At 44.3% G+C, this 16,274-nt stretch overlaps 1 protein-coding gene across 2 annotated transcripts in view; it reads right to left on the reverse strand.

Moving 5' to 3' along the window:
• The window catches only part of slc12a2 (solute carrier family 12 member 2), a 245,127-nt gene that overhangs the window by 39,795 nt on the left and 189,058 nt on the right, over window positions 1–16,274 (reverse strand). For both annotated transcript variants that reach the window (XM_068030181.1, XM_068030180.1), the window contains exons 16-17: window positions 13,054–13,165; window positions 12,667–12,807 (exon numbers count right to left, since the gene is read on the reverse strand). In XM_068030181.1, the coding sequence (XP_067886282.1) occupies window positions 12,667–12,807; window positions 13,054–13,165 (253 nt within the window). The remainder of the gene's footprint in view (window positions 1–12,666; window positions 12,808–13,053; window positions 13,166–16,274) is intronic.

Below are 16,274 nucleotides of genomic sequence, written 5' to 3' on the forward strand. Positions count from 1 at the left end.
ATCCAGTTTTACTTGCGTTTATGAGCCAGCTACCAGGCTATGGAAAATAGATTTAACAGCATCAGTGCCAGAAGCAGATTCCCAATATCTAAAAAAAAAACAGTTCATAGACTCTAACAGCACAAACATACCATTCAGGCCAATCGGTCTATGCACCACTTGAGCCTCCTTTCACCATTCTTTATCGCACCCAATCAATAAATCCTTCTTTCCCTTTCTCATACCTAACTAGCTTCCCTTAAATGCATTAACCAAAATCTTACCGTTCTAAGTAAGAAAACCTCAAGTGATAAGGTGATTAATACTAAAGGGTGTTTATTTATTTTTAGGATTTTAGATTGTACTGGGTAGTGTTTGGAGTAGAACAAGGCCCCTAGTGTAATTAGTATTTTTTTTTTTTAAAAGGGAGTAACTAATTAATTTAAAGGCAAGTCATGGCAGGAGAGCTCGCACCAGTGATATGCTCCTCCTGCGCTATGTGGGAAATCAGGAATGCTTCCAGTGTCCCTGACAACCACGTGTGCAGGAAGTGTATCCATCTGCAGCTACTGACTACCTGCATTACGGAGCTAGAGCTGCGGGTGGATTCGCTGTGGAGCATACGCGATGCTGAGGACGTTGTGGATAGCACGTTTAGAGAGGTGGTTACACTGCAGGTAACGACAGCACAGGCAGAAAAGGGATGGGTGACCACCAGGCAGAGCAGTAGGCGTAGGCAGGTAGTACAGGAGTCCCCTGTGGCCATCCCACTCTCACACAGATATACCGCTTTGGATACCGTTTGGGGGGTGGGGGGGGGGGGGGGGGGGGTGGTGGGATAAGAGATGACCTCCCAGGGGAAAGCAGCAGTCAGGTCCGTGGCACCAAAGATGGTTTTGCTGCACAGCAGGGGCGAAAAAGGAGTGGAAGAGCTATAGTGATGGGGGATTCTATGGTAAGGGGTACAGATAGGCTTTTCTGTGGCCGCAAACGTGACTCCAGGATGGTATGTTGCCTCCCTGGTGCTAGGGTCAAGGATTTCATGGAGCGGCTGCAGGACATTCTGAAGGGGGAGGGTGAGCAGCCAGAGGTCGTGGTACACGTTGATACCAACGACATAGGTAGAAAAAGGGGTGAGGTCCTGCAACAAGAATTTAGGGAGCTAGGTAGCAGATTAAAAAGCAGGACCTCTAAAGTTGTAATCTCTGGATTACTCCCAATGCCACGTGCTAGTGAGTTGAGAAATAGGAGGATGGAGCAGATGAATGCGTGGCTGAGGAGATGGTGCAGGAGGGAGGGCTTTAGTTTCCTGGATCACTGGGTCTGTTTCTGGCAAAGGTGGGACCTGTACAAGTTGGACGGGTTGCACCTGAACCGGAATGGGACAAGCATCCTTGCTGGGAGGTTTAAGCTAATTTGGCAGGGGGATGGGATGCAGAGTGGAGGTACAGTAGGTGGTAATACAGAACAGAAAGTGAGTCTGTCTGGAAGGCAGAGCAAGTATAGACCTGGTAAGGTACAAGTGAAAAATGCAAGGCTGGATTGCATCTATTTCAACGCAAGGAGTCTTACTTGCAAGTCAGATGAACGGAGGGCATTGATTAGCACATGGGATTATGATATTATTGCTATCACAGAGACATGGTTACGGGAGGGACAGGACTGGCAGCTCAATATTCCAGGGTATAGAATCTTCAGGTGCAACAGGGGAGGGGATAAAAGAGGAGGTGGTTTTGCACTGTTGATCAAGGAGTCAATTACTGCAGTAAGGAGGGATGATACTTAGAAGGTTCCTCAAATGAGCCAATTTGGGTAGAACTTAAAAATAAAAAGGGGGCAATCGCTTGGCTGGGTGTGTACTACAGGCCTCCAAACAGTCAGGGAGAGACAGAGGAGCAGATATGTAGGCAAATCTCAGAGAGGTGTAAAAATAATAGGGTAATAATAATAGGGGATTTCAACTTCCCCAATATTAACTGGGATAGTCTTAGGGCAAAAGGCTTAAAGGGGGCGGAATTCTTAAAATGCATACAGGAGAGCTTTTTGAGCCAGTACATAGAAAGTCCTACAAGAGAAGGGGCAGTACTGGACCTAATGCTAGGGAATGAAACCGGACAAGTGGTAGAAGCGTCAGTGGGGGAAGCATTTTGGGGACAGTGACCATAACTCTAATATTTAAGGTAGTTATGGAAAAGGACAAAGATGGACCAGAAATAAAGGTACTGATTTGGGGGAGGCCGATTTCAATTTGATAAAACAGGATCTGGCCAAAGTGGACTGGGAGCAGCTACTTGTAGAAAAGTCTACATCAGATCAGTGGGAGTCAAAGAGGAAATTGAGAGAGTTCAGAGCCAACATGTACCCATTAAAGTGAAGGGTAGGACCAACAAGTCCAGGGAACCCTGGATGTCAAGGCATATAGAGGATTGGATCAGGAAAAAAAAAGGAAGCTTATGGCAGATCCCAAGCGCTGAAAACAGCAGAGGCACTAGAGGAGTATAGAGAGTGTAGGGCGGCACTTAAAGTAATTAGGAGAGCGAAGAGAGGACATGAAAAAATACTAGCGGGCAAGATAAAGGAAAATCCTAAGGTGTTTTTTAAAGTATATTAAGGGCAAGAGGAGAAGCAGGGAAAGAGTAGGGCCCATTAGGGACCAAAGTGGCAATCTGTGTGTGGAGCCGGAGGACATAGGTGAGGTTTTAAATGATCACTTTTCATCTGTGTTAACTATGGAGAAGGACAATGTAGGTTTAGAGATCAGGGAGGGGGATTGTGATATACTTGAACATATTAGCATTGAAAGGGAGGAAATATTAGCTGTTTTAGCAGGCTTAAAAGTGGATAAATCCCCAGGCCCAGATGAGATGTATCCCAGGCTGTTATGTGAGGCAAGGGAGGAGATAGCAGGGGCTCTGACACAAATTTTCAAATCCTCTCTGGCCACAGGAACGGTACCAGAGGACTGGAGGACAGCAAATGTGGTACCATTATTCAAGAAGGGTAGCAGGGATAAACCAGGTAATTACAGGCCAGTGAGTCTAACATCAGTGGTTGGGAAAATATTGGAAAATATTCTGAGGGGCAGGATTAATCTCCACTTGGAGAGGCAGGAATTAATCAGGTATAGTCAGCATGGTTTTGTCAGGGGGAGATCGTGTCTAACTAACTTGATTGAATTTTTCAAGGAGGTGACTAGATGTGCAGGTGAGCGTAAAGCAGTAGATGTAGTATACATGGACTTCAGTAAGGCTTTTGATAAGGTCCTGCATGGGAGATTGGTTAAGAAGGTAAGAGCCCATGGGATCCAGGACAATTTGACAAATTGGATCCAAAACTGGCTTAGTGGCAGGAAACAGAGGGTAATGGTCAAGGGCTGTTTTTGCGAGTGAAAACCAGTGGTGCACCACAGGGATCGGTGCTGGGACCCTTGCGGTTTGTAGTGTACATTAATGATTTAGACGTGAATACAGGAGGTATGATCAGTAAATTCGCAGATGACATGAAAATTGGTGGTGTTGTAAATAGTGAGGAGGAAAGCCTTAGATTACAGAACGATATAGATGGGCTGGTAAGATGGGCACAGCAGTGGCAAATGGAATTTAATCCTGAAAAGTGTGAGGTGATGCATTTTGGGAGGACTAACAAGGCAAGGGATTATACAATGGATCATAGGACCCTAGGAAGTAGAAAGGGTCAGAGGGACCTTGGTGCACTTGTCCATAAATCACTGAAGGCAACAGGACAGGCAGATAAGGTGGTTAGGAAGACATATGGTATACTTGCCTTTATTAGCTGAGGCATAGAATATAAGAGCAGGGAGGCTATGATGGAGCTGTATAAAATGCTAGTTAGGCCACAGCTGGAGTACTGTGTACAGTTCTGGTCACCACACTATAGGAAGGATGTGATAGAACTGGAGAGGGTGCAGAGGAGATTCATCAGAATGTTGCCTGGGCTGGAGCATTTCAGCTATGAAGAGAGACTGAAAAGGCTAGCGTTGTTTTCCTTGGAGCAGAGAAGGCTGAGGGGAGATATGATTGAGGTATACAAGATGCTGAGTGGCTTGCTAGGCCATTTCAGAGGGTAGTTTGGAGTGAACCATATTGCTGTGGGTTTGGAGTCACATGTAGGCCAGACCGGGTAAGGATAGCAGATTTCCTTCTCTAAAAGGAAATTAGTGAATCAGATGGGTTTTTAATGACACACGAAGACAGTTTCATGGCACCATTACAGAGACTAACTTTCGACTACAGATTTTTATTAATTATTTAAATTACACCAGCTGCTGCAGTGGGGTTTGAACCAGTCCCCACTATGGCATTAGCCTGGGCCTCTGGGTTACTAGTCCAGTGACATTACCACTAAGTCACCATCTTTCCTCAAAACCTCACCATCTGACAGTTTCCAACTATGACAGGCATATCACCCAAATACATTGCAACACACTCGCTCTTCTCTCTCTCTTACAGGATAAAGCAGCACATAACAGGAGGCAACTGCAGGGAACTGACAGGGGACAGGAGCAACAGCATCTCCCGAGCCCCTTGGAGGAGGTGGTGCTCTGAATTATTGGTACAGCTCTCACGGACGCCGGTGCAACAGGCATCACTGAATCTAGAGGACGTCACCCTCACCATTTCCCCTCATCCTGCAATCTGGCACAAAGATAAACTGCAGCCATGCTATAATGTCAACTAGCATGGCAGCCAGGAAAGGAACTGAATGCATAGGTGCTTCTTGAGAACTGGATCAAAAGATTAATCTCATCAAATCACTGTTCTAAAGAGGATATAAAGGAATATTTTGAGGGAAAAAAACGAGCGGATGAGAATTTTTTTTTCCTTCAATGCTTGGGCGTTAAAATAGCAGAGTACATCATCCAACTGTTATAGAATGCACCTGATTTTTGTTTCCATTTACTATGCAAGTGGTGATGAAAACACCCCCAGTGAAAGAGAAAAAAAAAAGAGAATGGTGAGAGAGATAAAGAGTAGGAGACAAAAGGAGTTGGTGGGGGGGAAAGAGAGACACATACAGGGAAAGAGAAAAAGGAAAAGAGCGAGAGAGAGTGAGAATCAGAGTGAAAATATTCAATATTCACATTGCAGTTTCTAACAAGAAACTAATCATGCAACTACACTATTTCCTTCTATTCAAAGTCTTCATTTGTCAAAATGGCACCCAAAATATTTTGATGGATTATCACCAATATCATCCGGGCACAATTTCTTTTTTAGTATCTTGCACCAAATACAACATCTGGGCAGGCTTTGAAATCTTGGGGTTGGATTTTATGCCACCAGCGGGGGCCCTGACACAAGGTCAGAAAGGCGAGGGGAACACTGCCTCAGCCGTTTGAGAGACCCTCGGCTGCATCTCACAGCACTTGAACAATTAACTGCCCGGTGCTGGGGTTCCCGCCCCTTTAAGGATCCTGCCTCCAAGAGCTACAGGCCAATCAGTGGAACTGCAACAGTTACCAGTCCAGGAGCAGCCATGGAGCTGAGGATTGCAGGGCCAGTCAAGCAGGCCCCAGCAAGGGGTTTGAGGGTTGGGTGGTGGCACAGGGGAGGTCTTAGCCATTGGAGCCCTATGGGGCACGCTGATTGCCCATGGAGGGAGGCCCCCCCTACCACCAGCCCACATGGAGCTATGGGCAGCCTGTTAAAATGCCAGTGGCGCTGTGAAGAGGCCCCTAAGAGGCCATTAATTGGCCACTTAAGGGCCTCAATCGGCCTCCTGGCCTTTCCTGCCCTGGACTACATTCCATGGCATTGGGCACTCCACCCCCACCTACCCTCGCAATTTTATAGGTTCTCCCCCCGCCCCCCCGCCTCCGTTCCCGAGTCTACAGGGCTCATAAAATTCCAGTCTTCTATTATGTCTAAAAATATATTTGCACGATTTAAAATTCTGCCATCCTACATTTTAAGAGGCCATTTTGCTTCTTAGGTAATATACAATTTCCCAAATGCGACTGTAGGTAGCAGGCTCTCCGCTGGGTCTGTTCTTTAACCAGTTGACAAGAGCAGCCTGGTAAAACAGCTCCCAATTCTTCACCAGCCCCTTTCTTCCATTTCCCCTCCTCCCCGCTTCCCTGAGATGAAAAACATTAGAAAGTGGCTACACGGGGGAAGTATAGCTGAAAACTTGAAACTATCACCAACTATCACAACTGAGTTCCTTTTAATACAGTCGACAGAGGTAATGATCATGTGTAAACTTCAGACTAAATCAAACTTGTGTATCTAACTCACAGTCTCACGCTGGGCTACATTATTCTGCTACATATTACCATTTTTCTATATTACAACAGTGGCAAAAAGTTGTGAAGCATTTTGGGATATCCTGAGGTTGTGAAAGGAGCTATATAAATGTATGTTTGTTCTTTCTTAATGAGGGTCAGCCATATTTTGAAAATAATCACAATTTTAAAGAAAATGTTGAGTAACAGCAATTAATGTAGTGGCACCTTTAAGCCAAAAAGCTACATAACTGGAATCAAGAAAGGTCTTGAATCTTACACATAACCTTAAATGATGCTCACTCAAGGTCAAGTGAGGAAAACACGAATATAAATTAAACAACTGCGCAGTATATTTGTACTTCCATAATTCAAAATTATTGAATTGCAAAGAGCGGGGAGGGGCGTCATTGCAAAGAGCGGGGAGGGGCGCCATTGCAAAGAGTGGGGAGGGGCTATTCTCTATCCCATCGGATCCTCTGCTCTGTTCAGTGGAACAAGCCTGTTCAAGAAAATCAAGTGTGACATCATAGGCAAGCAGGTAGGTGACTGGTTGGAGAAGAAGCTAGCTGTTTGATGAGTGTCTGGTAAGTGGTTAAGGTCGATTCTAATCCTGACATTTCAAATAGTAAAGGAACTAGTGGTAAGCTTGATGAAATATATTAAAAAAGGAAAATAAAACAAATAATTGAATAAAAAGAGTCAGAGTCGTACAGCATAGAAACAGGCCCTATGCCGACCATAATGCCCATCGATACTAATCCTGCCTGCATTAATTGCATATCCCTCTATGCCTTGCTCATTCAAGTACCTGTCCAGATGCCTCTTAAATGTCACTACTGTTCCTGCCTCGACCACCTCCTCAGGCAGCTCATTCCAGATACCCACTATTCTTTGTGTGAAAAATTTACCCTTTGATCCCCTTTAAACCTCCTCCTGCTCACCTTAAATCTATGCCCTCTAGTTTTAGTCACCCCTGCCATGGGCAACAGACTCTGGCTATCTACCCTGTCTAGGCCTCTCATAATTTTATATACCTCTATCATGTCCCCTCTCAGCCTCCTTCGATCCAGGGAAAACAGACTCTGGCTATCCAATCTCTCTTTATAACTCAAGCCCTTCAAACCAGGCAACATCCTTGTGAATCTTTTCTGCACCCTCTCTAGCTTAATCACATCTTTCCTGTAGTGTGGCGACCAGAACTGCACACAGTACTCCAAATGCAGCCTAACCAACGTTATGTACAACTGTAACATAACGCCCCAACACTTGTACTCAATGCCTCAGCCAATGAAGGCAAGCATGCCATACGCCTTCTTCACCACCCTGTCTACCTGTGTTGCCACTTTCAGGGAACTATGTACTTGCACCCCAAGGTCTCTCTGCTCAACACCACTCCCCAGGGCCCTGCCATTCACTGTATATGTCCTGCCCTGGTTTAACTTCCCAAAATGCATCACTTCACACTTGTCTGCGTTAAATTCCATTTGCCACTCCCTTGCCCACTTTCCCAGTTGATCTATATCCTGTTGTAACCTTAGACAACCTTCTTCACTGTCCACTATACCACCAATTTTGGTGTCATCTGAAAACTTACTGATCATGCCCCTCATATATTAATGACTTGGATGTGAATGTATGACAAACAGAGGGCCCAGCACTGATCCCTGCGGCACACCATTGGTCACCTGCTTCCAATCTGAAAAACAACTCTCCACTACCACCCTCTGTCTCCTATTACTAAGCCAATTTTGTATCCAATTTGCTAGCTCATCCTGGACCGCATGTGTTGGAACCTTCTGGACCAGCCTACCATGCGGGACCTTGTCAAAGGCCTTGCTAAAGTCCATGTAGACAATGTCCATTGCCCTGCACTCGTCATTCCTCGGCCACCTCCTCGAAAAACTCAAACAAATTTGTGAGACATGATTTCCCACGCACAAAGCCATGTTGACTATCCCTAATCAGACCATGCCTTTCCAGATGCATATAAATCCTGTCTCTCAGAATCTCTTCCAATGACTTTCCCACCACTGATATAAGGCTCACCGGCCTATAGTTCCCTGGTTTATCCCTGCTGCCCTTCTACCTCACCCATGGCTTATGATACAAAAATCTCTGCCAGGGCCTTAGCAATCTCCTCCCCAAAATAGTTAATTAATTAAAACACATTAAGGATGACAGGATAGGTGATGTGTCACAGCTGTAGGATGTGGGAGCCAGGGAAAACACATCTGCAGTAAGTGTTTGTGGCTCGAACAGCTTTGGCTCAGAGTCATGGAACTGGAGGCCTAGCTACAGACACTGACATCAGGGTGGGGGAAAGTTACCTGGACATTTTGTACCAGGAGGCAGTCACACCCCTTAGGATAGGGTCTTCTGATTTGTTCAGTGGTCAGGTACAGGAGTGTGGGGCTGCAGTTGAGGTAGGTTAGGGGACCCAGAGGGCAGGAGTGTAGGGACCTCAGCCTTTGCGATTGTCCAACAGGTTTGAGGTTCTTTCAGCTTGCTTGGATGCGAGTAGGGCTACAGGGTGGATGCGCAACCTGACCATGGCACCATGGTACAGGAAGCCATTCAAGTGGAGGGAGAAAAAAAGGAATGCAATGGTAGTAGGGGACAGTATAGTTAGGGGGATTGACACTCTTCTCTGCAGCAAAGAGAGAGAGTCCAGACAACTGTGTTGCCTGCATGATGCCAGGGTTCGGGAGATCTGCTCAGGGCTGTAGAGGAACTTACAGTGGGAGGGGGAGGATCCAGTCGTTGTGGTCCATGTAGGTACCAACGACATAGGCAGGACAAGGAAAGAGGTTCTGCAAAATCAGTATGAGGAACTAGGCGCCATATTAAGAAGAACCTCAAAAGGTAATAATCTCTGGATTATTACCTGAACCACGTGCAAATCAGCATAGGGCAAATAAGATTAGAGAAATTAATGCGTGGCTCAAAGACTGGTGTGGTAAAAGTGGATTCCGGTTCGTGGGGCACTGGCACTGGGGAAAGTGGTGCTGTACTTTTGGGACAGTCTGCACCCGAACCGTGCTGGGGCCGGTGTTTTAGCGAGCTGCATAACTAGGGAAGTAGAGGGGGTTTTAAAACTGAATAGCGGGGGCAAGGGATCAAATTTGGGAAGATATGCTAAATCAAGGAGTAGAGACAAGGCAAGAGAGAAAGCCATTAATATGGGAAATGATAAAACAGATTATGACAGGAAGGGACAGAGCGTACAAATCTAAGAGTAAATCAACAGAGAAAGCTGGAGGTTACAAAAATAATAAAAAAGGACAAAACTAAAGGCTCAGTGTCTGAATGAACATAACATTTGAATCAAAACAGATGAACTGAGAGCACGAATAGAAATAAATAAGTACGATCTGATGGCCATTACAGAGACATGGCTGCAGGATGACAGATTAGGACCTGAATATTGAAGGGTACATGGCATTTAGGAAGGATAGGAAGCTAGGAAAAGGTGGTGGGGTAGCTCTGTTAATTAATGATGGTATTAGCTCAATCGAGAGGGATGACCTGAGTTCAGGAGACCAGGATGTAGAAGCAGTTTGGGTAGAGATGAGAAATCATAAAGGCAAGAAGTCACTTGTGGGAGTGGTGTACAGGCCACCTAACATTAACCACACTGTAGGACAGGGTATAAAGGAAGAAATAATGGCAACTTGTCAGAAGGGTACAGCGATAATTATGGGGGTTTTAACCTACATATATAGACTGGAAAAAATCAGGTGGGCAGAGGTAGCCTAGATGAGGAGTACACAGAATGTTTTCGGGATAATTTCTTGGAACAGTGCGTTCGGGAGTCAACCAGCGAGCAGGCTATACTAGATCTGGTATTGTGTAATGAGATAGGATTAATTACCTCATAGCTAAGGTGACGGAGAGAAGAGTGGGTCCAAGACTAGTATTTTAAACTTAAAGAAGGGTAATTATGAGGGCATGAAAGCAGAGCTAACTAAAGGAAACTGGCAAATTAGGTTAAGGGATAGGTCAAGAGATGTAGTGGCAGATAGTTAAGGGGATATTTCAGAATACACAGAATAGATACATTTCAACGGGAAAGAAAAATTCTAAGGGTGGGACCTGCCATCCGTGGTTAACTAAAACAGTTAAAGATAGTATCAAACTTAAAGAAAAAGCATATAATTGGGGTGGCAGGTCAAAAGATTGGACAGAATATAAAAAACAGCAAAGAATGACTAAAAGAGTGATAAGGAAATTAAAATTAGAGTACAAGAGAAAGCTAGCTAGAAATATAAAGACAAATAGTAAGAGTTTCTATAGATACATAAAGAGTTAAAGTGAGCGTTGGTCCTATAGAATGTGAGTCTGGGGAATTAATAATGGATAATAAAGGAAATGGCAGATGAATTGAACAGATATTTTGCATGGGTCTTCACTATTGAGGATACAAGTAACAACGCAGTTTTAGCTGGAATGGAGGGAGGAGTTCAAGAAAATTACAATCACCAGAGAAGTGTTACAGAACAAATTGTTGGAGCTGTGGGCTGACAAGTCCTCATCCTAGGGTGTTAAAAGTAGTAGCTAGTGAGATAGTTGATGCGTTAGTTTTAATTTTTCAAAATTCCCTAGATTCAGGGAAAGTTTCATTAGATTGGAAAATAGAGAACGTAACTCCTTTATTCAAAAATGGTGGAAGACAGAAAGCAGGAAACTACAGGCCAGTTAGCTTAACATCTATCTTAGGGAAAATGTTTGAAGCTATTATTAAAGACACTCCAGCACAGTATTTAGAAAAATTCAAGGTAATCAGGCAGAGTCAACATGGTTTTGTGAAAGGGAAATTATGTTTAACCAATTTATTGGAGTTCTGAGGGAGTTACACGTGCTGTGGATAAAAGGGAACCGGTGGATGTATTGTACTTAGATTTCCAGAAGGCATTTGATAAAGTGTCACATCAAAGGTTATTGCAGAAAATAAAAGCTCACGGTGTAGGGGGCAACATATTGGCATGGATAGAAGATTGGCTAGCTGACAGGAAACAGAGTAGGCATTTTCTGGTTGGCAAGATGTAACGAGTGCTGTGCCAAAGGGATCTGTGCTGGGGCCTCAACTTTTTACAACTTATATAAATGACTTAGATGAAGGGACTAAGGTATCGTTGCTACATTTTCTGATGATGCAAAGATAGGGAAAGTAACTGGTGAAGAGGACATAAGGGGGGCTACAAAGGGATATAGATAGGTTAAGGCAAACACCTGGCAAATGGAGTATAATGTGATATCATGTGAAATTGTCCACTTTGGCAGGAAGAATAAAAAAACATATTATCTAAATGGTGAGAGATTGCAGAGCTCTGAGATGCAGAAGGATCGGGGTGTCCTAATTCATGAACCTCAAGAGGTTACTATGCAGGTACAGCATATAATTAGGAAAGCTAATAGAATGTTATTGTTTATCGCGAGGGGAATTGAACCCAAAGTAGGGAGGTTATGCTTCAGCTATACAGGGCATTGGTGAGACTACAACTGGAGTACTGTGTACAGTACTGGTCTTCTTATTTAAGGAAGGATGTAAATGCATTGAAGGCAGTACAGAGGTGGTTTACAAGACTAACACCTGGAATGAGCGGGCTGTCTTACGGGGAAAGATTGGACAGGCTGGGCTTGTATCCGCTGGAATTTAGAAGAGTAAGAGACGACTTGATTGAAGCATACAGGATCCTGAGGGGTCTTGACAGGGTGGATGTGGAAAGCATGTTTCCCCTTGTGGAAGAATCTAGAACTAGGGGGTCACTGTTTAAAAATAAGGGGCCGCCCATTTAAGACCGATGAGAAATCTTTTCTCAGAGGGTCGTGAGTCTTTGGAATTTCACTTCCTCAAAAGGTGGTGGAAGCAGAGTCTTTGAATATTTTTGAGGAGGTAGATAGATTCTGGATAAGCAAGGGGGTGAAAGGTTATCGGGGGTAGTTGGAAATGTGCAGTAATCAGTTCAGCCATGAACATACTGAATGGCGGAGCGGGCTCGAAGGGCTGAATGCCCTACTCCTGCTCCTAATTCATCTGTTCATATGTAATATCAAAAGCTCAGTTTAGCTTTGCCTGATCAAAGCTTCTGGTGCACAGACACACAACTCTGCTTGCAAGTTTAATTTGCCAAAAATATAAAGAAGATTGCTAGCTGTGGGATGTGTCCAACTTGCGTTTAGCTTTCGGTTTGTCTTCAATTTTGAATTGTAGCTAAATGGAGTGTTTCAAGTATATTGAAACACTCAATTTAACTACAAGATGGAGTGATTGATCCAACTTATTACCCAAATACATGAGTCAATACAAGTGGGAATTTACAGTAATTATATGCTTTCAGATTTTTCACCCCACCCGTCCCTGCTCCACCAGAGGTATTATAACACCATATCAGAAAAAAAACCTCACAGGAAGTAAAGCTGTTAATACACAAAAACCTTACCTGCAGCAAGAACTGTGTTCCCTCACGCAGATCCTCTGCATATACAGGTGCGTAGAAGGCTTTCATTTTGTTTTTTATTAACCATCGTTGATATTTAGCCTGATCAGTAGAAATTTCCTTCAAAGCTTGTCTACGAGGCCCCTAATGGGAACAAACTTGTAGATTTTAGTAAACTGCATTTAATTTAAAAAACATTTCGAAGTATAACTTGAACTGATCCCAATTAACCAAGATTACAGTTGAACAAGCAAATATGAAATGCTAACAGACTTGTGGAAATCATTATTCAGTATACATTCTGAATGGAGCAGGCACTCCATTGATAGCAAGCTAATGAGATGCAAAAATCTGCTTCAATTGAAAACCAGTTTTATCTACTGAACTCACCGTATGAACATGTCCACAGACCACTAGTCCAACATTTTTGGTGAAAGCATGAACTAGATGGAGCAAAGCGGGACGGGATGTAGGAGCACCCGTCATCAATAGGCATTGGGGCCTACATAAACAAAATATAGCCGTTTAGAATAAATTCAAGATAGAGGTATTACATTTACATCGAACCTTGTGACATACTAACACATCTACTAGATTATAAAATTCTCATTCTTGTGTTCAAATCTCTCTATGGACCTACCCTTCCCCATATCTGTAACCTTCTCCAGCCCTACAACCCGTCCAGAACTCTGCACTCCTCCAATTCCAGCCTCTTGTACATCCCCGACTTTCATCACTGCCGTGCCTTCAACTGCCTAGGCCTCAAGCTCTGGAAATCCCTCCTTAAACCTCTACATCTCTCCTCTAGGATGCCCCTGAAAGCTCATCTCTTTGACGAAGCTTTTGGTAACTTGTCCAAATATCACGTATGTGGCTTGGTGTCAATTTTTGTCTGACTATACTCACATGAAGCACCTTGCAACATTTTACTACATCAAAAGGTGCTACATAAATAGAAGTAGTCATGGTTTTAGATCTTGCAAGTTTTGAAATTAAGATAACGAGACAAATATTCATGTTATACATGAAATGCGTTACAATTTGCAATTTAAATAAAAGATTATGCATCCAAAAATACAAGATAGCAAAAGGAATTTTAAGTTTTAGCATTACCATAAAATCTACTTGACTTCAGAAACCTACCGCACGCTATTTTGCGGAATTTGTCAATACAAGACGAAAAAGACTGATATTTTGACTTAAATGTAGCATTTTGACGATTAGCCCAAAAAAGAAATCACATGGGTTTCCTTTACTGCTTCAGCTGACTGGATTGCTCCACAGAGAGCAGGCATGGGCCAAATGGCCTCTTCTGTGCCATAATGACTGAGCTGGCAAAATCTACTGTACCTGTGCACAGATCTGATCACCAAGTTCATAGGTCCTGTACACAGATACACTCTACAGAAATGATTCTATTCTGTCACAGATTAGTTTATTCACCAAGTTGTTACAATTGAGGGGACGTATTTAGTGAAATTTGTAAACTTAAGCCAATATAGCAAACATTCACCATAGACAATGTTCATCTACTAGTGTGTGTTGCTGTTGGGCACTTTGCTACAGTCTAGTTTCTATTATTATAGTTATCTTTTTAAACAATGAAATTATCACAATGGCCGAAATTTTATGTTAAGGCAGCGGCCCCGCTCATTGGCTTAAAAGTTGGGGGGGTGGGGGGCGGGAAGAGCTCACCTCCACTGGGCCTGGAAGCAATTTTGCATGGCCCAGGCCCTAAATTGGCCTTGGTCAGGACTTCACCTTCTGAGGCAGGAAGTCCCACCTCGAAGAGCTGCTAGCCAGAGGGAGTGGTGGCCACTGCTGGGACTGCACACAGAAAGAACAGGACCAGGGACGTTGCCCTTCAGGAAGGTAAGTGGGGTTCGGGCCTCACCGGAGGATAATTGGCCGGGCCCCGGGGTGGGGGTGGGGGTGCAACTTTTAGAGGGAGTGGCCTGTGCTGTTAGGGGGTCCCCTGCATGGGGCATGGTGTATACCCGATCAGGAGCCCCCCCCACCACCCACAAGAGGCTGCCAGGTATTACTGAACAGCATCCCCAGGTAAAATGCCCATCCGCCACTGCTAAGATTAGAGTTACGGCAGGAGGAGGCCCTTAAGTGACAATTAATTGGCCACTTATGGGCCGCAATTGGCCTGGGGAAGACAGGCCCTTTGCCACCTCTCTGCCACTGGTAAAACAGCAACAGGGATAGGGAGGCGACAGGGACGGCACCCTGTCCCCACCTCCCAGTCGATTTTACACACCCCCCCGCATTCCAACCCACTCCCGGGTTGGGGGCATGTGTAACACTCTGGCCCATATCTTTGGTTACAATGACAAAGTAAAAATGATAATGGTTTAATTATTAGCATGCGTTAAGAAGCCTATTAATTTACAAGTACAAGTACCTCATGGTCCTGTATATCCCTCACTATCATCAAACCATCACCATAATTTTCTAATCATCTCTGGCTGCAGGTGTGGTGCCAGGGCACTGGAGGACAGCAACTCTGTACCATTGTTTAAAAAGGGAGAATGGGATAGACAGCAATTGCAGGCCAATCAGCCTAATCTCGGCATTGGGAAAATTATTGGAAACAATTGAGAACAATGACATGGTGTAATCAAAGACAGTCAGTATGGATTTGCTAAGGGAAGGTCATGTCTGACTAACATGATTGAATTTTTTGACCAGCTAACAAGGAGGGTCAATGAGGGTGCATTTGAGTAGTCTATGTGGATTTTAGCAAGGTGTTTCATAAGGTCCCACATGGCAGACTGGTGACAAAAGTAAAAGCCCATGGGATCCAAGGCAAAGTGGCAAGTTAGATCCAAAATTGGATCAGAGGCAAGAAGTAAAGGCTAATGGGTGATGGATGTTTCTAGTGGGGTTCCGTAGGGCTCGGTATACTGATTATATACCAGTGGTACATAATCAATAATTTAGACTTAAATGTAGCAGGTATGATTAAGAAGTTTACAGATGATACAAAACCTGGCCCTGTAGTTAATAAAAAGAAAGCTGTAGACTGCAGGAAGATATTAATGGACTAAACAGGTGGGCAGAAAACTGACACATGGGGCTGAACTCTAAGCCCGCCACAGATATTGGCGGCAGGCAGAAAAAATGGTGGCCTGCCAGTGCGGTCCACACGCCAAAGAACTGCCACAATTTCAAGCGTGGCAGCTCATTTAACTAGCCTGGGCGGGTCAACCACCCCCACTGATCTCATGGCCTGCCCGTCCCCGGCAATGGTGGTGTCAGTTGCCTGTGCACAGGTGCAAATGCCATTTTTAAAGAGCTGTCAGCTCTACCGGGACATTTAATATATTTAAAGTGATATTGAATTAAAATAAATAAATTCCTTTTGCCCCTCTCCCACACCCCCAGCATCAGTTAAATTATTTGCCCTTTTCCCCCACCACCAAAACATTTACCTTCACAATCTGACTTTTCCCCACCACCTCTCCCAAACTACATCAACTATATACTATAACCCTTCTCACTATCCCCTACATCCGTGGCGTTCATTTGATCCTGTTCCCCACCCCGTGCCCCCGCACTGAGAAACTTACCTACCCACCCCCCCGCCCACCAGTGTTGCGCCT

This window comes from Heterodontus francisci, chromosome 4 (genome assembly GCF_036365525.1).
Source record: "Heterodontus francisci isolate sHetFra1 chromosome 4, sHetFra1.hap1, whole genome shotgun sequence".
In the NCBI taxonomy this organism is placed as follows: Eukaryota; Metazoa; Chordata; class Chondrichthyes; order Heterodontiformes; family Heterodontidae; genus Heterodontus; species Heterodontus francisci.